Here is a 21,955-nt window from a genome sequence, read left to right on the forward strand (position 1 = left end):
CCAGATAAGGCAATGCTTCATTAAAATTAACTTAAAAATATAACAATAGTTGAAATTGAGATGTATTAGGAATACAACGTCTGTGCATGAAGTCATTGGAATGTGTATAAGTAGGTCAAGGTCATTTAGAAGGTCAACAAAAAAAAGTACTTGTAGCATATATCTTTTTACAGCGTAATTTCAATATGCTATAAAAAACAACTAAATGCAATAAGGCCCGGTATCCACCAGAGCAGCATGTGATAAGATTATAGTTATGAAACTAAAACGGCATAGGAATATGCAGAAAGCTGTGGCAAAAAATATTTCATATGCAGTAGCAAAATGTTGTAGGTAGTGCATGGTTACAAATAAACCATGACGCGACAAAAATTATACCATGGCAAGCAAGAGCGGTTGTGTGAATCAACAAACAACTTGGTTATTTAGTAAGCATTTTATAATAATATGACAATATTTTGATGATTCATAATACCTGATAGGGCTAATTTGCAGAGAATAGGAAAAACGTGCAATTTAATTTACCTACATAAGGTATTGTTTACTCAGTAAACGGTTATTGCGTTTTAACTGTTGATTACCTAGAACACAGCCTTACTTGAAATGTTTCAAGCTTTAGGTGCATACTTTAATTCTATATTCATTTTCAGGGTTCCGTACCTCAAAAGGAAAAACGAAACCCTTATAGGATCACTTTGTTGTCTGTCTGTCTGTCTGTCTGTCTGTCAAGAAACCTACAGGGTACTTCCCGTTGACCTAGAATCATGAAATTTGGCAGGTAGGTAGATCTTATAGCTGACATTTGGGGAAAAATCTGAAAAAATTTAGGGTTAGATCACACAAAAAAAAAATTGTGGTCATTTATTTATTTATTTTATTTATTTTATATCTAATTAGAACGGCAGTGCCACTTACACTAACTAGATGATTAATAATAAATTTAAATACAAATAAAGGTACAAGAAAAAAGACATAAAATACAAAACGATAAAAGATCAAAGAATTTTGAATATGTACGCTGAGAACATTGAATGACATATTCATGCAATGCTCTCAGCGTACTTCAGTAACTCCCGTCATGAACTAATAATTAGTATTTTCAACTTTCGAAGTGAGTGACTATATCAAGTGGGGTATCATATGAAAGGTCTTTACCTGTACATTCTAAAATAGATTTTTATTTATTTTTATGCATCATAGTTTTTGAATTATCGTGCAAAATGTCGAAAAAATACGACTGTAGTACGGAACCCTCATTGCGCGAGCCTGACTCGCACTTGTTTATTTTTTACAGTAAGTAACTACCATCATTTTTCTCGTAATTCCTTAATTTTGTACCAACTTTCCCAATCTTCTTAACTGAAATAGTTACTTACGTATTAATTACTAGCTTATGCTCGCGACTTCGTTCGCGTGGACTACACAAATTTCAAACCCCTATCACCCTCTTAGGGGATTAGTTTTCAAAAATCCTTTCTTTCACTTTTGATCAACCAGGTGATATCACCCTAACATAATTTTGTCGAACATTACATATTATGTCAAACATAATTTTCTTAAATGGAATAAGTATACTTTGCTATTAACTATTGTTTAAAATAATAATACCTAGTTATAATGAGTTATATGTAAGTGTGCATCATTAATCACTTCATATATTATGTACTTAATGTCTTATCTCAATGAATTAGTATATTAACAAAATAATAACATTATGATTTATGACAGATATTTACGAGAGTTATCCTTAAGTAGATACTTGTTACATATTAAAATAATAATAATTACTGTAGGTTATTTATTACCTACCTGACAAGGTCACTTACACTCTTATTAATAATCATAGACTAGAACGAGATAATCTTTATTCCTAGTTTTAATTCTGTTGTGGCTACATTCCTTATTAATAAACATAGATTAAGGAGGAAGTAAAATAATCCGAATCTACTATAAGAGTAAAATTTGTGACATGGTTTAATGACTGACTAAGCATAGACTAGGCACTAAGTATGTAGGTATATTTTGGACATTCGCTATAGTATTTGTGTTTGTTGTGTATGATAATAATCAATAAAATGATAATTGATTAATGATTTATATTTTCATTTCATATGTTTGTAACGCAAATTAGTTACCTACAAGACTAATTGAGATTATTTCATTGATAATAATGAAACTAAACTGAAACTTTTTCTAAGTAATTAATTGCCATCAATATTTCCTAAATTCCCACGGCTTACAAGTGCAGCACTCCTGCAGCATCAGGATTGAGGAATTGGGAGTTGGTGTTCAATATTGAAGTTTATGCTTGGCACCTACAAAATGATTTCTCAATCAGCAGCTCCTGAATCCCTACGGTTTAAAAGTACTGCATCTTTCAACGACCCGCACACTCGCACAGCCCCTGCGCTATCCTGGTGCGGGCGAGCACGGGTGACGTGCGGGTATGAGGGGCGTCTCCCCGCTCCCGATTGCTATGTCAACCTGTCGCGGACTAATAGTTGTAGTACCTGCTCACAACATTGTGCTAAATAATGCTAGAGGAGCACGAAAACAAATACCTAACGTTTGGAATGAGTTGTAAGAAAATTACGTGTGTACATTAGTGAATGTGAATTTGGCACTACTTTCAGTCACGACTATGATGACGTCTACAAGATCAGTTTCCCTTTGGCACAAACAATGTAGAACATGCGTATGTAAAGTTACGGAGTACTATTATATATATATATACTGTGGTAGAGTGTAGACCCCGTAGTGCAATGGTAAGCGCTATGATTATAAGTGGGTGATCGTGGATTTGATTCCCCGCGAATTATTTTGCACCAATCAAATGAAACGAAACAAAATGGATTAGCTAATAATCAAGTAGGTCCTTCGGTCAAAAGCTAATATTTCGTTGAATGAAAAAAATTATCGTTTGCCATGCCAATATCCTAAATTTTACTTCAGAAATACGAACGTTAGGTGGTAGTTAATAATGTTAGCTAGGACACGAAAATTACAATATTGCATGCCTGTCTTATTGCCATGCGTGTGGAATGATGACGCAAAACTTTTCGTGCATGCATAGTTCGCGACAGGTCGAGATGGCAATCGGGGTATAGGGCCGCCTGCCGATCGGTCACCCACGCTCGCCAGCAACGGGTTAGCGCGGGGGCTGTGCGGGTGGGCGTCCCCTCGCAAATACAGAGCCTCAATAGCTCTACGGGTAAAGGAGTTGACTGAAAACCGAAAGGTCGTCCGACGGTTCATACCCCGCCCGTTGCACTATTGTCGTACCTACTCCTAGCACAAACTTGACGCTTAGTTGCAGAGGAAAGGGGAATATTAGTCATTTAACATGGCTAATATTCTTCTTTTTTTTTCTTAAAAAAAAAGAAATTGCCATCTCGACCTGTCGCGTACTACAGATGGAATAATGCGGGCAAGAGCTAGTATGTATGTAATTAAGTAATTCTCATTTCTAGTTGGACAAAATTTAAGTATCTATTTATACATGCAATCAGCTGACATTGACAAAAGCACGTCGGTGTCGTTGACCTTGAACCACAAACAACTTTCCAGCATTGACGTAATCAACCTCGGAATTAATTCACGTCTATATTTAATCATAAACAACGATTTAAACGATTTTCTGCTTCGTTTTTCCTTTTAGAGATAAAATTTACTTACATTTCAACTTCAAGGTATTGTAGATTTATATTATTACCTAAAGTATTTTGGCTTTGTCCGCGTGGATTTACTTTTTTTTTAAATAACCAGATGTCTCCCACAAGGTTTTATTCTATTTAGAAAGTCAAACGAGGGACTTGCCTGGATAAATCTACATTAAATATTATAAAGCTTGTAAGTTTGGATGCAGGAGTAATCATGGATGTAATCTCCGAAACTACTCATCCGATTTTGATAATTCTTTCACTGATAGATAGCTACATTATCCCTGAGTTCTACAGGCTATAAGTTATAGTATAATATTATGACGTATCACGGACGAATTCGCGGGCAAAAGTATTATACCTAGCTACAAAGATACCTATAGTACAGAGTTATTTATGTAGATAAAAACATCGCTTATCTAAGCCTTAGGTTTTTACTATTACAGCTTAACAAGTTCACTTCACTTGATTGATCGTTTCCACTAAAGATTAAAGTATCGTCTTCAACCATTGACTTATATATTACTTCGTCTGGACAGGGCTATTGAACAAACAAAATGACACCGATTCAGTGGTGCTTTAGCACCAATGCAACCTCAGTGACGTCTGGATTTCAAACGGGTCGTCCATTAGTGACGCTGATTTATTTGGTTCCAAAACCGTGAAAAATTTTGTTCGCTTGGGCATATGTTGTCATTCATATCGATCTCTTCAACTGATAAGCAGATAAAAATTACGATGACAACCGGACTACTAATGGCTTAACATTCTATAGTACGCGTACAGGATGAATCACTCTGAGATAAATAGGTATATAGCCTTCAGGCTGCGATAAAAATAACGACAATGATTACTCGCTATACAGTAATACCTAGAATATAAACGGCAATCAGCTGACAGGAAGGTCTGACAGACTATCTGTCTACTCATTAGACCTACCATACAATTATTCATTAACTAAATGAAATTCGCTGAATGAAACAATTTTTTTTAATTTTTAACACAACATCTATAGTTTTTATATATATATAAGTACACTAGCTGGTACCTGCGACTTCGTCCGCGTGGAATTAGATTTTTATAAATCCCGGGGAACTCTTTGATTTTCCGGGATAAAAAGCCTATGTCACTCTCCAAGTCTTTAACTATACCCATGCTAAAAATCACGACGATAGGTTGCTCCGTTGCGATGTGATTGAAGGACAAACCAACAAACCAACTAACAAACACACTTTCGTATTTATAATATGGGTAGTGGTAAATAGCAAGCTAACTAGCAGGCAGGCAGGCAGTCACTTGACTACAGCCGCCTATGAACATTTGCCACCAGAGAAACCGCCAATAGCTTAAATATTCGCCTCAATAGGTAAACGGTTATAGGAGCGGACTGAAATCCGAAAGGTCGGCGGTTCAAACCCCACCCGTTTCACTATTGTCATACCTACTCCTAGCACAAGCTGTACGCTTAGTTGGAGGGGAAAGCCAGTCATAATTAAAATGGTTAACATTATTTTAATTTAAAAAAAATGCGTTGCCGGCTATTTGGGAATTTGTTGATCCGCCCTTTTTTCAGTGCAATTAGTTTTATGATACACACTAGCTGATGCCCGCGATTTCGTCCGCGTGGATTTAGATTTTAATAAATCCCGTGGGAACTTTGATTTTCCGTGATAAAAAGCCTATGTCACTCTCCAGGTCTTTATCTATACCCATGCAAAAAGTCACGTCAATCCGTTGCACCGTCGCGACCTGATTCAACAACAAACCAACAAACAAACACACTTTCGCATCTATAATAGGTAAGGCTACAGATAGTTCAATAAAGAAGGCAACTAGATAGTTATTCCAAACATTCCGCTGACCCTAACAATGTCGATGATATAAATGCATTTCAGAACTTGTACGCTTCTCATTATAATATGGCATTGGCCCAATATAACTATAAACAAAACTGGATAAAGCTTGGTCTTTTGTAGAATGCTTTTATTTTTCATGGAAGAAAATTTTACCGGATCTAATTTTACCAAGAGCAACTACAACCTGAATAGCCTTGTCCTTTACAGCACTACAATACAGAGTCGGAACGCCAATTGTTCAAAATACAATGGAACTCGTTAAATTCTAAAGACCGACTAGAAGAACTTAATAGTAGTGCAACGCAGATAAACTTAATGGTAGTGCACAGCAGGTAAAACAGATGGCTTTAGTTAGAGTCGGTAGACAATTTCAGTGTTAGATTAGTTGAAAGAAATAAGAACTCACTGCAGTACTGCTGGCTGGTCTAGTTTACCATGATAATGTTAAAGGACGCGGAAGAAGCACTACACCATTAAATAATTTATAGATATAGGTAAAAAACTGCGCTCATAAAATCAGATCAGATTGATAGAACCAGATTTGTAATATAAGATTGATTTGGTCTAACTCAGACGATTACAGATACATTGATGCATTAATTTCGGTCGTAAGACCTATTTGTTTATATAAAAGGAAAAGGTGACAGACAGACTGACTGATCTATCAACGCACAGTTCAAACTACTGGACGAATCGGGATGAAATTTGACATGCAGATAGTTAACATAATGTAGACATCCGCTAAGAAAGGAGTTTTGAAAATTCAACCCCTAAGGGGGTGAAATAGGGGTCTGAAATTTGTGTAGTCCACGCGGACGAAGTCGCGAGCATAAGCTAGTAGTAATAAAGGCAATATCCTAGTAATATTCCATTAACAAATAGGTAAGTCTTGCAAACTATATAATTTCCTTAACTAACCCTACCTATTTATAAAAATATTATGTTCACGTATTTTACAAATAATATATAATGCAATAAATTAAGTCATAAGTTTTACCGCGCGGTAATGTGCCCACCGCAGATTACTGAGAATTTATTGTGATCCTTGTGGTAAGCAAATTGTACCTACCTACGTATTCATTAGAATTACAAATACATCTCCTTCTCTATCAATCAGTGTTGTGTGACTGGAAATGACATTTACCTTATTCATTTACATAATAAAATTATATGCTGACCAACCGTTGCATGATTTGCAGTTAAGCAATCAACTAGTACCTACGTACTAAGTAAGTTAGTATAAGTCACGCAAATTGCTATTGCGCTGGAACCATGTTTCATTACCATCGAAATGACGTTATTTTGACTTTATTTAACGTATATTTAAGTAAAAATATACCATCAGCTCGAAACTTCAGTGCTGACGTCACTAAAATGGCGGCCACGCGCATTAGTAATTTACGGGACTTAGTCGTTAACTAGCAATGTTGTAGGTATTTGTATAAAATTAAAAAACCGGCCACTTGGCCGGTTTTTTTATTTTATTTTATTTGGCGAGTCAGGCTCGCGCAATGAGGGCTCCGTACTACAGTCGTATTTTTTCGACATTTTGCAGGATAATTCAAAAACCATGATACATAAAACTAAATAAAAATCTGTTTTAGAATACACAGGTGAAGGCCTTTCATATGATACCCCACTTGATATCGTTATCTTACTTAGAAAATTGAAAATACTAATTATTAGTTTATGATCACAATTAAATTTTTTTGTGTGATGCAACTCTAAATTCTCGGTTTTCAGATTTTTCCCCAAATGTCAGCTATAAGATCTACCTACCTGCCAAATTTCATGATTCTAGGTCAACGGGAAGTACCCTGCAGGTTTCTTGACAGACAGACGGACAGACAGACAGACAGACAGACAACAAAGTGATCCTATAAGGGTTCCGTTTTCCTTTTGAGGTACGGAACCCTAAAAAATATAAATAAAACTATAGAGGCCTCGTTTATGATTAGAAAATAATAAAAATATTTATTGTTTAAGTTATGTGCACATATTTAGTTAATAATTATTATTCTTTATCTGCGATTGCAAATAAGATTCTGCCATTGCTAAGGCGAGTTTCAAGTAATTTCAACATGCTACATTAAAACGTTTAACAACATTCGCTACTGATATATTATATACCTAACTTATGTATGCATATTACAAATAGTATGTGTGTAACATATTAAATAAACAAGAAAGATATTCCTACACGAAACTCGGTTATTTTATCTATTGTATGTAAATTAACAAGTTATTTGAATTGTTCAGTGTCTGTCTATGACAATAGCCTGCGGAAGTGGCTCTTCCTCTGCGATATTAAGTGCACATACAATTAGACAAAACATTAGTCATTTTATCTAAGTACTAATAGTATAAAGAGGTATTTGTTAGTGTGTCAATTTGTGTGTAAGGGGCAATATCTCCGGAACTAATGACCCCATTCAGAAAATTCTTTCACAGCTACATTAAACTTCGAGTGCTATCTATCGGCTATCAACTATGGCTACGAATGAGTCATTATCATTACACGGACGAAGTTGTGAGCAAAAGCTAGTATAGTACGCGACAGGTCGAGATGGATGATGGGGAGGGAACGTCCCGTACACCCGCACAGCCCCCGCGCTTATCCGGATCGGGCGATCGCGGATGACGTGCTGGTGTGCGGGGCGTCACACGCCTCGTACCCCCATTGCCAACTCAACCTGTGACGTACTATAGATGCAATGTTACGCCACATCGGCAGCACCTGAGTGTATGGAGATTGGAGATGCCAAGTTTATATGGGGTTGTCATTAAAGACATACTAAATAACGCATTCACGCACAGACGTTAAGATTACATTAGACTCTAGAGCCTCGGACCCCCAAACTAAAAAATACAAATACATACAAAAGACAAACTCTAGTAAAAAAACTTACTAAATAATTTATACTCGAGGCGAGGATTATGTTATTATTAAAATATAGGTAGTGAATTAGAGTGAGGGAATTCTCGGTTTGATCTTGAATCGTATGTCAAATATTAGGCTATGGTGACGTAAAATAATAAAAAATAGGGCTACTTTAGGGCTTGCCAGTGACGTGGAAGTCTCGACGTTTTGTTAGCAGTTAGAAGGTCTTAAACTGTCGTGAACTATGGTATTACTTATTGCAATGTCACTAATTTCTGCAGACTTCCACCAGCTTTTATTTGTTAACAAAGTTTAGACAAACGTCCGTCATTTATAATAATCGTTTAGGACGACGACGCGCGACGTAGGTATATAGGTAGGTAGTAAGGTTTAATTAACACGCAATTACCCAAATACCCACGTAAAATTGCAAGAAAAATATGAATTTCCGTTTTGTAATTAGCAAGTAGGTAAGTAGTTATTTTATGTTATAATTATGATATTATTATTACCTATTAGTTATAATATACCTATCTACAAGTTTTTATTCAAGTAAGATCCGAAATCGGTCATAAAATAATAACTTGACGGTGAAATTGTTTTGAGTCCTAAAACTTCAGATTGCGCGCATGCACGGCAGTGCACGCACCAAGTTCTTGTTATAATATAATTTCTTATTAAGATTAAATTGTAGTATAAGTGCAGTTTGTTTATTGGAAATTTTGATAAGTGGCAATTAACCAAGTACTTAAATATAATAAAAGGGAAAATAGCTTCATAATAAGTAGATGAGTTAATGAAAAAATAAGAAATAATTTGATTACCACAAGATCACGATTATTTAAATATACAACAATTTAAAACAAAAATGCATAGTTAAATTATTATGGTTTTACCAACCTCGAGAGCTCTTGAAAGTCACTACGTTTTTCATGTTGCGATGTTGGCAGTATGAAACAAGGAAAACACATTGCGACTTATTTACAAGAAGAATAATTCAAACACATTTTACAACAAATTAAAGACAAGAGGTTATATTTGTGATTAATCTTTTATGATCGTAAATTCTGCAAGATGACTCTTTACCGTGTTTCTATGAATCCAATTTATTTATGAAACGACAAACGTCCTTTGGCAGTCCTTTTTGGTTAACCTGAATAAACTTTTTTTTTTTAATTTTATTTTGGATTAAATAACTATTTCGGCAATGCAATTATTATAAGCTGTTCTAAGACCTTTGTATATTAAGTTTATTTATTATTACTTTTTCACAACGGTTTTAATAGATCCTTACATTTGATAGCTATGGTTTTAGGAGCCTACTTTCTTGACATGGAATTTTATACACATAAATTTTAACTTTCGGTAGTTTTTAATTACTTACTTAACTTTAATAAGATTGGTAGATACTGTTTAACCAACATGCTCCACTAATAAGGCATCTGATAATTCCATTGTGGCAACTAAGGGAGGAAGCGACGTGTAAGTGTAAAGGTAAAGCAACTAACCGTAGCAGTCTTTCATGTCTCTCTCTATCGAAGGTGGCGGCTGCAATGTACTCGTCACCGATGGCGTGGTGCAGCTGCGGGTGGATGGGCGGCTGGTAGCGCTGCTTCCACAGCAGCTCGCTGGGGTACAGCGTGGGCGGCGGCGGCGGCGGCAGGTGCAGTAGCGGCGGCGGCGGGCCGCCGCCGTAGCCGTGCGCCATCCCGCGCCAGTCCTCCACAGAGCTGGCCGACCCGCCCGAACGCACGCCGCTCACGCCGGAGTCGGACCGATCGTCCGCATCGCGCGCGCACACTATCACACAGTCGTCCTCCTCGGAGGCCACGGCGCTGCCAACACCATCCGCGCCCGCACTCACTCCACTCTTCACTTCACCAACACTTTTTGAGCACACCTCAGCCTTCGTTTCCTCCTTTACACACTTATTTTCCTCACTAACCGCCACCACATCACCACTCGCACTCACACTTTCTGCGGCACCTGCAACAAAGGAAACAAATTGTTAAACATCTACGTCTTCATACAAAGATCTTAAGCTTATCATTTCAGTGCTATAGTATAACCTTGGAACTAAACCGAATTGGAAACCGAGCGTAACACCTTTTTCTTACATTTGTTAAATCTCCTTTGTTATTTTCTCGAAATAAACAGAAGAATGTAGTAAATGATAAGACCTAGAAATTACTTCTAAAACATTTCAAACAACTATAAACAAGCAAGTAGATATATGTATTTAAATTTAGATTAAGAGTGAAACTAAATGGGCAAATAACAAATGTTGATACAAGTATCAGCAAATCGGCTGACAAAATGGTTTACGTCAGTAATTCGGCATGTAGATCCGAACACGTTTGGAGAGTAGCCAAAACCAGCTCATTCACACTACGCCTACAGAGTCGCAAAAATGTGTCGTTATGACACCGCCGCTTTTAACATATCAAATTAAATTTATGAGCAAACATAAAACATACGAGTAGCTGATGAGCTTACAAAAAAAAACCATTTAAATATTTGCTTTGGTAGTTGTTTTGGATAATTTGATGAAAATAAACGAATCGTGAAGAGAAGGTTTTAAAGTTATTAAGCAACACCACAATGTATTTTTTTATTAATATAAATTATATGTAGTTTATTATGAACGCACGAGCAGCAGTGAAAAATTCATAGCCACGACCACTTTGTCAAGAGTGAACCATTGAGAAGAAGAAATTTATTATGAAATTTCAGCGCGATTGCAGTTGCCACTTTCACAAGTGAGGCTCGACTTCACCTTGAAGAAATTAATAATCAAAGTCACGTTCGGGCTATTAATACCGGAACAGGAAGATGACATCGTCGGTAGACATTGTAGAATGCGAATCTATGTTGGCACAGTCGCAAGTGTTGCGTGTGTCGGGTTGTGTGCCGACTGCCGCAAGACACGTGAATGACTGGCTGCCCGCCAAATGTGCAGGCAACATGGCGCGCTGGTCGCCGGCGTTTGGCGATTGAGGGCACTGTGGCAAAGACGCCAAGTATCTCGACACTTTTGATAAGTAACTGAATATGTCATCATATTTCACTTTTATTAATATGTTCACTAATTCAAAAGATAAAATTCTCTGACCGACTGACTAACAGACAGACGGATAAGTACAAATTCACCCAAGTAAATTCGGAGACCTCGCTTCGCTCAGTCAATAAGATAACCTGTTATCCTCGCACGTTTTGCTTACATTAGATTTATACAAATTATGTTAATGATAATATACTTAATTCATGATAAAAAAGAGCATACCTATCATTATGTTAGCTATCCTTTATTCAATGCAAATTAAACTATGAGAAACAGACCAAGATATAGAAAAAATAAAACGAATAATATACATAAGAGGCTGTTCTAGGTTACATTTGCATAGAAAAAGACTTAAATTTGCATTCAAAGTAAGTAATTCCTATTAAAATAGCTATCCACGAAATAAAAAAGGACAATCAAAAGAAACGGTAGCAGTGGATTATATCATAACTGAATAAATTAAAATGTTCGTTGGCAATATAAAATTCGACACGAAACCTACACAAAAGAACAAGCCTGCGTGTCATGCAAGCCACAATGGAATTTTAATGAGAAGCTGTTAACGGCGATGCGCATTTACATAATCGCATAAATAATTAATTATTCATAACAAACCTAAATACAGAAGAAACCAAACATCGTGTACTTCGAACGGTTTATGTATTCAGGCGTGCGTTCTATAAGATTTCATCTCGTCGCGTTTGTATAATGATAGCAATTGTTTATGATACGATCGTAATGTTTAGTCAGGAAGTCGGTCATCTTTAATAGCTTCTATGATTGCTTACCGAAGAACCGGTCGTAGAGAAGTCGCGTTATCGTAACTCGCATGACGACAGCATTGTTTTCCTTCTATGAACACGTCGGTGGACAGCGTTCAAAAAGATTCAAGAGGTATTCTCGTCCAAAGTTCCAATCCTTGAAGACCAGTCTTCGAACAGTGCTTAGAGATGACATACGGATCCAAGACTTTAGTCGCTAACTATGGGCCTCATAACATAACAAAGCTCAGAGTCACTCAGCGGACGACGGAGAGAGGCTCGGAAGTTCTCTACGTGATCAAATCAGGAATAAGGAGATGCATAGAAGTAACAAAGTTACCATAGCTCAACGCAAGACACTGGCGAGTAGAAGCCCATACAAGAGACCTATGTTCAGCAGTGGACGTCTGTCGGTTTGACGACGACGAAAGGCTACTAAAACAAATAATCTTATCATTATTGATGAAATACGACAGGGAGAGGCAGTATAATCAATTAAGTCGTTGTTCTAATGATAACATAAAACGATAACGTAATCAGAGTTAATAATAACTTTTTTTTTCAAATTTGATAATGAACACAGACAATTGGAAACAAGCCAATTCTTAAGTAAACACAAGAATGTTTACAATGAAGAATCTCTGAGAAAACAAACTATTGAGTGGCTGTAAACAATAGCGCCGAGACAATGCGACAGTGATCAGCGGTCGGGGACAATAGGGTAACAAATAACTCGTAGGGGGAAGTGCGGCAACGTGCACCGCGTGACAGCAGCTGATTGACAAGACAAACGGTGAGGCGGGGCCGGTGAGAGAACATTTCATTAGATAGGTCTGTAGAAAGGAGAGGCAAAAAGTTGATACACACGGGTGTTCCGAGAACGCAGCAGCCGACGTGCATTCTGATCTTTATTGAATTATTCATGAATACGGACGATTTGTAGATGCAACTATTGCACCAATACACGAACGGCTACCACTAAAATGGCAATGTTAATAAAATACGCCAACTCGTTATTTAGGTTGCGTGAACTTAAATGGAGACTGAAAATGATTACTTAAACATTTCTTACGTCAACCACTTGCTAACTAGTTGGATCGAGTTGGAATTTAAATAATTTAACTCATCTTGGAAACATTTTCCATGACCACAATCACGCCTTCCGAGAATAAATTGCTGCGTCAGTTGTTAAGTGACCAATAAAACGAGGACGCGTTGACACGAACGAATAGTTACATAGAATACCTACTAGTTGCATTGCAACGGAAATGGTAGGCCAAAAGGTCAAAACTATCAGCCTGTTCACATGACTAACGCTAAATATCTCCCTAAATACTTCTCGATATAGGGCAATAGCACGCAATAGATCTCGTGCATGCCTTTAAACGATCAATGAAACCGCACCCTTTTAACCTTGCAAATATAATATTGAACAACTCCGATCATAATAGCTAGCCGAACTAACTATGGCCTATCAATTCTAATGTTACTAGTCACGAGCTGACGGAGGGGGAGCTGAGTAACGAGACTACCTAACTACTTACTCCGTTAAGTCCGTAAAGACAAAATGTCTACACTATTATGCTATAGGTACATACCTACTACCTACTTGTATTTAAGATTCCAATACAGTATTGAACCAGTTTGTTGACTGAAGTAGATATCTCGTTAAAACCATTAGAGCGTACAGCCTCGCCGAGCGTGTAATGAACACTTCCAGTCGTACAATAACCGCTACTTAATAGGATATTAATTAATAGCGACAAAGCTTTCTCTATAGCCATAAAGCAATTATCTTGATATTACCCGATTACGTAATACTTCTCTGTAATTTAAAATTGCTGCAATTGAATAAAGAACGGAGGTACGTAGGTACCTACGGAGATTACCGCAAAACCGCAACTCATAACAATGTGAGATTATAAACATTGTAGGTACCTACCTATCTACCAAGCGAGAATTACTTTATTACCTACACACTTTAGTTAATATTATGACAGTAAAGTGTTCAGCAAATTAATGTAGTTATTATTCCTTGAAATGAAATCTACCCGTATCAACTAAACTTACCCAGATTATAAACATTGTGGCTACCTTTTATCAAGCGAGAATTCAATTCTTATTAAGGCATTCCGAGCCAGTGGTAGATGCATCCGACTATTCGTAAGTACTTGTAAAAGTTTATACGAATAAAAAAGATTTTTATTTATTTATTATTATTTATTAACTACCTAGGTAGGTACTTACTTATTATTAATTAAGTAATCAAATAAGCGTAGGTAATTTATGTGGCTGATTCTGTTGTATACGTGCATAGAGTTATAATAGAGAATCACATCACTGTATACATGATAATATCTAAACTAAAATAAATTGACAGTTATAAATTTAGTGCTATCGTGCTATCCTTTTCCGCAGAAAGCATTATGAAAGTGCCATTTTAGATTTGCTTAGATATTGGGGCCGATTCTCTTGTACACAATCTCTAAACTAAACTAAATTAACAGGTTTAAATCTAGTGCTATCCTTTTCCGCAAACAACATTATGAAAGGAATAGCAATAGATTTAGACGTGCCATTTTAGTTTAGTTTAGAGATTGTGTACAAAGGAATTAGCCCCATTGTGTACACATAATAGAATTAACCATATTATTATTCTTAAATATAAAGTTTTTTTCCTGATTAACCACTAAACAATATGACAAACGGATTTATTATTATTAAAATAATTTATCTTACAACAAAATTCTGTGGAACTTGACCTTTGTTTTTAAAACACATTTTGAAAAGGACCTACAGAGATAATTTACAACTTTCGACGATTTAAAACTTCTTGTGAAGGCCTAACTTGAAGCGTGGAGTAATTCCGTTTTGCGCGTTTAGGTAAACTTGTTTTCGAACTTCTATTTGCAGACTTCCATACAGTCAGTATAATTTACCTCGTATCAACGAACAGTTATCGTGATCGGCCGACAGATCGGATATCGTTATTAGTAATACCTACCTAGAAGGTACCTGTTTTTTTTTTTTTTAAGAATATTAGCCATGTTAAATGACTAATACTCCCCTTTCCTCTCCAACTAAGCGTAAAGCGTGTGCTAGGAGTAGGTACGACAATAGTGCAACGGGCGGGGTTTGAACCGTCGACCTTTCGGTTTTCAGTCCACTCCTTTACTCGTTGAGCTATTGAGGCTTCATTATTATTATTATTAATGGTTTCATAGATGCATAATGATTACCTACGCTACTATAACTGCACTGCGTAATTGTGCAATGCTATCCTAAATTGCATACAGGTTTTACGTTTACATAATATGCGTTTACCATCTGTAATAATTATTTAAACGGTTTTTGTTGAAACGATTTTTTTAGGAATTAGTATGCGCATTGGCTTGATTGCGATCGGACCATATATCCCACCTATATATATATTATAATTTCGTCTTTCATTTCACTTTAGCTACTGTATTAAAGCTTCTGATTTTTGTTATTTAATGTCTTGAATTTTTGAACAGGTTTTTGATCAGTAAAAATATTTTTTTGCTTGCAATTTACGTACTAATTTGTTAACCCATACTAACAAGTAACAACATGAAATAGAGCAAATCACTATACCTGCTCCATTCCATAGTAAAATTTTAGGTTTATTAACTATGTACCTGCTAAATAAGTTAAGATAACATTCAACTTGATTGTTTTGTACAGTTCATTGATATTTAGACAAAGAAGTCTTCAACAGCATCGCGATGATTTAAAATTAGAGCAAGTGGAAATACCTACAAGCCTGCAGAAAGCTCATTATCTTCTGTATACCTATATAAAATTTAAAGTCCTGACTGACTGACTGACATATATATCAACGCACAGCCTAAACCGCTGGTTCTAGAGACATGAAATTTGGAGGATGTGTTCCTTGTAAAGAGCAGGTATCCACTAAGAAAGGATTTTCTGAAATTCCACCCCTAAGTGGGTTAAATGGGGGATGGAAGTTTGTATGAAAGTCCGTCATTTTTCAAGTTATATGCATGAAAATTGGTATTTGGGTTTTCGGCAACAATTGAAGAAATATGTATTTCAGGATTTTTGGACATTCAACCCCCACCTTGATTTTCTAAATTCCACCCGAGCGAAGCCGGGGCGGGTCAGCTAGTGCTCTATAAATGAATAAACAGTGGAGATAAGCTGCGATAAGCACAACTTGGGGGCCAGGGCACGTTCACAACACATTGAGTTCGAAACACGGCGATAACACTGCTGTGCTGATTAAAGGTCATTCGAATGCACGACTATTTAACCGCGACGTAGTAATTTAATGATACTTCAATCGAATTCTTTCAATAAGCCTTTATGAATTGAGAACGTAATAAAGATAGTGACGCTTAAACACTACATTGCAATGATAACGCCATAGTAACGTATTTAAGTTACTAAAATATTACTTCGTTTACTTCGTATTTAATGTAGCGTTTATGGAAACGCTTTAAGTTGTAACATAATAAAACCATACATATATAATATATAATTACATTTCATAAATACTTAATAATGCATTAACTTAAAAAACTTAGGCATTTATTATATTAACGAAGTAATTCGTTCGTATAGTAATATTACTGATTGAAAAAGTCGTCGATTGTTTAAAAAAACACAGCTAGGTACGAATGAAAATGGTTAACGCCAAAAAATTAACTGCCCCACTTACTGTATTAGAACTTGGACGCCTCACAACAATGCGCATTAGTTAATCTTCTTAATCTTATTAACAGTCGTAGCTATCACCAGGTTGTTACAAAAAAACCGATCAAGTGCGAATCGGACTTGCACATGAAGGGTTCCGTACCAACGTACGAGATGTACGTACTTAATACTTTTATCTGAAGAACACTGCAAGTTATTGTGATGTAGTTAATTAATTTTTTCGTGATTAAAATTTTAATTATTTTGTGATGTAAACACAAATTCACGTTTTTTTGATTTTTCCTTTACTTATGCTATTATAAGAGCCTACCTAACTGCCACATGATTCTAGGTCAACGGGAAGTGCCCTAAAGGTTTTCATGACAGACACGACAGACGGACAGACAGACAACAAAATGATCCTATGAGGGCTTCTTTTTATGTACGGAATCCTTAAATGGGCATGTACCTACCTACCTATATTTCATCTACATTTTGATTATTTATTACCTAATGAAATGCTAAGTTCAAATAGATACGCAAGGATACTCACTGGTGGAAAGGGGGTAAAAGGCACTTAAAAATCTTCCGTAATTAAAAATGTTTTCAGCGGCACTTCATCACTTTTTTAACAATTTTATTTTCTTTTCATAAACAGTGAACAATCACGAAAGTTCAAAGTCACATTCACAAAAATATCCAGGCTATAAAAAAGATCCTCCACGTCGCTGCGACGACACCGTTGAAAATTAAAAGCAATCCACTCAAGTTGCGTCCTTGAAAGCGGTCAGGAAATCGAAGCAGCCAGGCGTTCACCCGCACACACACCAACAACACTCCAGTCGGCTACGCTATGTAGCTATAGGACATATAGCTATAATATAATTGAACAAAGATCACGACTATGCTAAAACGATTCGTTACGGCACAGACGTGCAAAAGCCTCGGTGGCGCACAAAGAACTGAAACGCGGGGAAATGGTGGCCTGAGGAGGGAGGGGGGCACACCGCGCCAGTCTCACGACGTCGACGTAGCACAACGTAGCAACAAGTGAACGGCAGTGCGGGTGTGAGGCAGGAGACGAGGGATGGAAAAGGGGAGCCTCGTCCCGCGCATACAAAGAGCGCGCACCTGACGGCAATGCATGCAGCACCCGACCAACCCGACACCCGTCTCCAACGAGGCAATTCCACTATCAAAGTAGGTATAGCAACAGCCATACCACGATAAAAGGAAGGGCAGATGTCGATAATCACGATACGCGATGTAAGCTAGTCGTTGTAGCATGCGAGTACAAGTAATCGCAATCGACTAGTCATAAAACTTGATCGAACACATTGCCTCCGACATGTGTGCGTTGAATATCAGGCATGCATGGAGCATAACTAATTTCACACTATGAGTTCATGACTGTTTTACTTTCCTCAATGATAAAAATATTTTGCTTTATTTATTAGCGAGAAGTAAGTATTAATAAAATGTTCTTAGATAAAATGTATACTTAGATACCTATTAATAAATGTACCTAGAATAAATTAATATTAAGTAAGTATGTATGTATTATCGTCAAAATTAATCGTTTTCTAGGAAATACCCAGCAACGTGCAAAGCATTTTTTGTCGACAACAATAAACCATTGTAGGTACCTATATCAATCCACCTAATAACACAGAATAATATAATAGAACTAACTAATACCTACTTGAAGCGAATAAATTATTGATCAATTCGCTGAATCGGCTGTTCGGATATAACGGACTTTTAAAGGTTAAAATATATCAGATCAGTAGGTAGGTAACAACTAACGATTAACGAATGAAAAATAATGTTTATTACAATCTATCATTTATTAAATAGATAACAGAAAGAGAATAGATTAAAAATAGATAAAAAACATTTTTTAAATACACTGATACCTACTGCAATCGTAACAAAAGGATATAGGTAGCCTACTTTTTATCCAGGAAAATTAAATACCCATGGGATTTTAAAAACCTACATCCACGCAGACGAGTTGCGGGTTGCGGGCATCATCTAGTAATACATATTGACACCATCCACGGATGATAATTACAGACAAGAAGGGTGATATCTAGATAATATTATTATCCTTTCCGTGAACATTATTTTTTAAATGGGTTACAACTTAAACCAGTCTCGCCTACTCATGTGGTCTCGCTTCGTCGTTGTGCGAGATGACCTAATCTAAGCATTTAAAAAACCTAATATAATAATTGTCCATCCGTATTCCGTCTCTGTCCGTCATCAACCATCAACATCTGTTAAATGTGGTTTAAATCCATCCCTGGATGGTGTTAGTATTTTTCAGTGTCAATAGACTAGCAATAAACCATCCAATCGACACCGTATGCATTCTTGGGGCACATCTCATCATAAAATAGCATCTCATGTAGTCACGTAGTCATGTAGTCCTAAGTTATTCATGCAAGTATAAATAGTTCTAGGTGTCATGTATAAATAGTAATACATAATAAAATTATAGGTCATGTATAATAGTTTTAAGGTTGTTAGAGTAGACTAGTTAGATTTTTAAGAAACTACCTATTAGTTATTTTAGTGTTAAGGGCTGATTCAATGTAGTTTACCTAGGAATGCCGGTGTAGGGACAAACCTGATCAGGTTTTTGTGATACACCGTACCTAATTGTCAGTAATTTAATATTCTAAATGTATCTTTGTTTTTAAATAAATAAATAAATAAATGAGTAGATATCCATACTCGTGTGCTTGGGGTGCGTAGACGTTTGTCGATTTTATTTCCACGACCAACTAAATTACTTTTGGAAGTAGGAAACAATCAAAGTACCTAGGTACGCAACAGGCGGAGATGGCAATCGGGGTATGAGGCGGAGGGACGCCCCGCACATTCGCATGTCACCCGCGCTTTCCCGCACCGGGTTAGCGCGGGGGATGTGCGGGTGTGCGTGGCGTCACCACCCCGTTTGCTATCTCGACCTGGTCTTTCTACCTATAATATAGGACAACATAAACAACATATCGATCGTTGACCAGCATGCCTGGCGTATTTAACAACCAACAACTTGCAAACAATTTGGCACAGACCCAACTATTCCGTGACACTGTCGTTGATATAGATTGCCTTTAGTTTTACGACTCAATGCAATAACTAATCTGACATCAAATTTATTTTCTACTTTGTTATATTTTAATGTTACATTCTTCTCTAAATCACTACCTACTATAATATTATGAACGCGGAAGTGTGTTGTATGTTGGTTTATTTTGCCCTTCAATCACGTCGCAACGGAGCAATGACGGGTTGGCATTAATTTGCATGGGTAAAGCTGAAGACCTGGAGAGTGATATATAAACTACTTTTTATCCCGATGAATCTAAGACTTCCCACGGGATTTTTAAAAACCTAAATCCTAGCCACAAGTGCGAGTCGGATTCGCACTTGACCGGTTTTTATTTTAATTTAATTTAAAATAATTGAGGGATACAGATAGAAAGCAAAGCCATCACCTACTTGTCGTCGATATTTGTATTGAAGTTTTATGCGACTAGAATCCGCCATACGGGCTCGCGTGCACGCAAATCGACACAACTTGATCGCGAAGTGTTTTTTTCCCGTAAATCATGCAAAGAGGTCGTGTGTCTGTTTTGGCCTTGTGCTAATCGTGTTAGCGGTAACATGCGAATAACGAATGCTATGTAATTTGCACGTACAAATTACAATGCATCTGAAAGCAGCTTTTTAAATCACCGTCGACGGAAGACCTGTTATGTGAGTCACGATTTTTTCATCACGCTCACATCATCATATTCATTTTAGGACGTCGACTGTTGAACATGACCTTCCCTATAAAGAATGATCTCTAGCGATCATCTCGATGGAAGGCAGTTACCAAGCTGGTCTAAGTTGGCAAACCATTCAGATGAGTCTTTACCAGTCTAAGTCAAGTAAAACATGTCGTATAAAACAAGTAAACAAAAGGCGCCTTCTGCTGTCCGTCTCCGTCTTCTGCATCATCAAGCCATTTTCCGTCACCCTCTTTCTACCGTCAGTCTCATGTGCAATGTGCTGGAAGGCACTCCACATGACTTACTTGTGCGCGGTCTCCGTTTAAATTTTTCGGTTCAACAAGCGTCAAGTATAGTCTGCTTACTGCTATGGTTTGGGATACGTGGCCTTGATTCTCTAGCGATATTTTTGTTTCAGATTTTATCTTTCAGGGAGATTCCATAACAAGCTGATCAACTTATTTAACTACGCGTTTATTCAGTTGCGCTCAAAATAGATTGAGATAGCTTCAAATTTAGGCGACGCAAAACAATGCAGACATTTTAATGATAAGCGACCTTTATGATACGAATCTCATGTGACTTTTATATATCTCCACAATGATAAAGCATAAAACCTAACGTTCACTTATCGCCTATCGCAAATGACCGATAATAGTTGATCAGACAAAGTCGGATGAAATAGAGCAGAACAAAATTTGGTGAATAACTAAGTAGGTAACTGTCGCCAACTCAATCAGATTTTTGACGCAGAAGGTACCTATACGTGAACATCAAGTGAACATGCCCTAAAACAGATGACAGCGTGAAGAGAGTCTGCGTAATATCTGAAACTACTTTTCTACCATCAAAGTCAAGCATTTTTTTTTACTAGCTGCCCCGGGGAACTTCATACCGCCTAACTGTCGCTTCTTTTTCAGATTTTTTGGATTTTTCTCTCCGTAAGAACCATCCTCGTACTTCAAGGAATATTATGAAAAAAGAATTAGCGAAATCGGTTCTGCTGTTATCGAGATTTGCGATCAGCAACACATTCAGCGATTCATTTTTATATATAGAGAATTTATTTTAGATAAAAATTATAGATTAAAAATCGGTCTTAAACAAAAAGCAGTCATCTGCTTGGCTCATATTATACTTATTGTGTGTAATTCTTTAAAATAATTTTAACACGCAACGTGTTTTCGTACTATGATATGTGTAGATAACGCACACCGACGAGAATTTGAAGATAGGAAACGCAAACATGGCAGTCGATAACCTGGTTGCAGTAAC

The 21,955-nt window shown here is 36.8% G+C and overlaps 1 protein-coding gene across 3 annotated transcripts in view; it reads right to left on the bottom strand.

The window, feature by feature from the left end:
- The window catches only part of Kdm3 (Lysine demethylase 3), a 219,591-nt gene that overhangs the window by 11,366 nt on the left and 186,270 nt on the right, over positions 1-21,955 (bottom strand). Inside the window, exons 1-3 of one of the 3 annotated variants that reach the window (XM_069501795.1) lie at positions 12,246-12,303; positions 9,905-10,382; positions 9,297-9,317 (exon numbers count right to left, since the gene is read on the bottom strand). In XM_069501795.1, the coding sequence (XP_069357896.1) occupies positions 9,297-9,317; positions 9,905-10,382; positions 12,246-12,288 (542 nt within the window). In that variant the 5' untranslated portion in view covers positions 12,289-12,303. Of the gene's footprint in view, positions 1-9,296; positions 9,318-9,904; positions 10,383-12,245; positions 12,304-21,955 lie in introns of those variants that run through there. The other 2 variants (XM_034973369.2, XM_034973370.2) reach the window with 2 other exon arrangements.

The sequence above is a fragment of the Maniola hyperantus genome, chromosome 11, assembly GCF_902806685.2.
Source record: "Maniola hyperantus chromosome 11, iAphHyp1.2, whole genome shotgun sequence".
Classification (NCBI taxonomy): domain Eukaryota; kingdom Metazoa; phylum Arthropoda; class Insecta; order Lepidoptera; family Nymphalidae; genus Maniola; species Maniola hyperantus.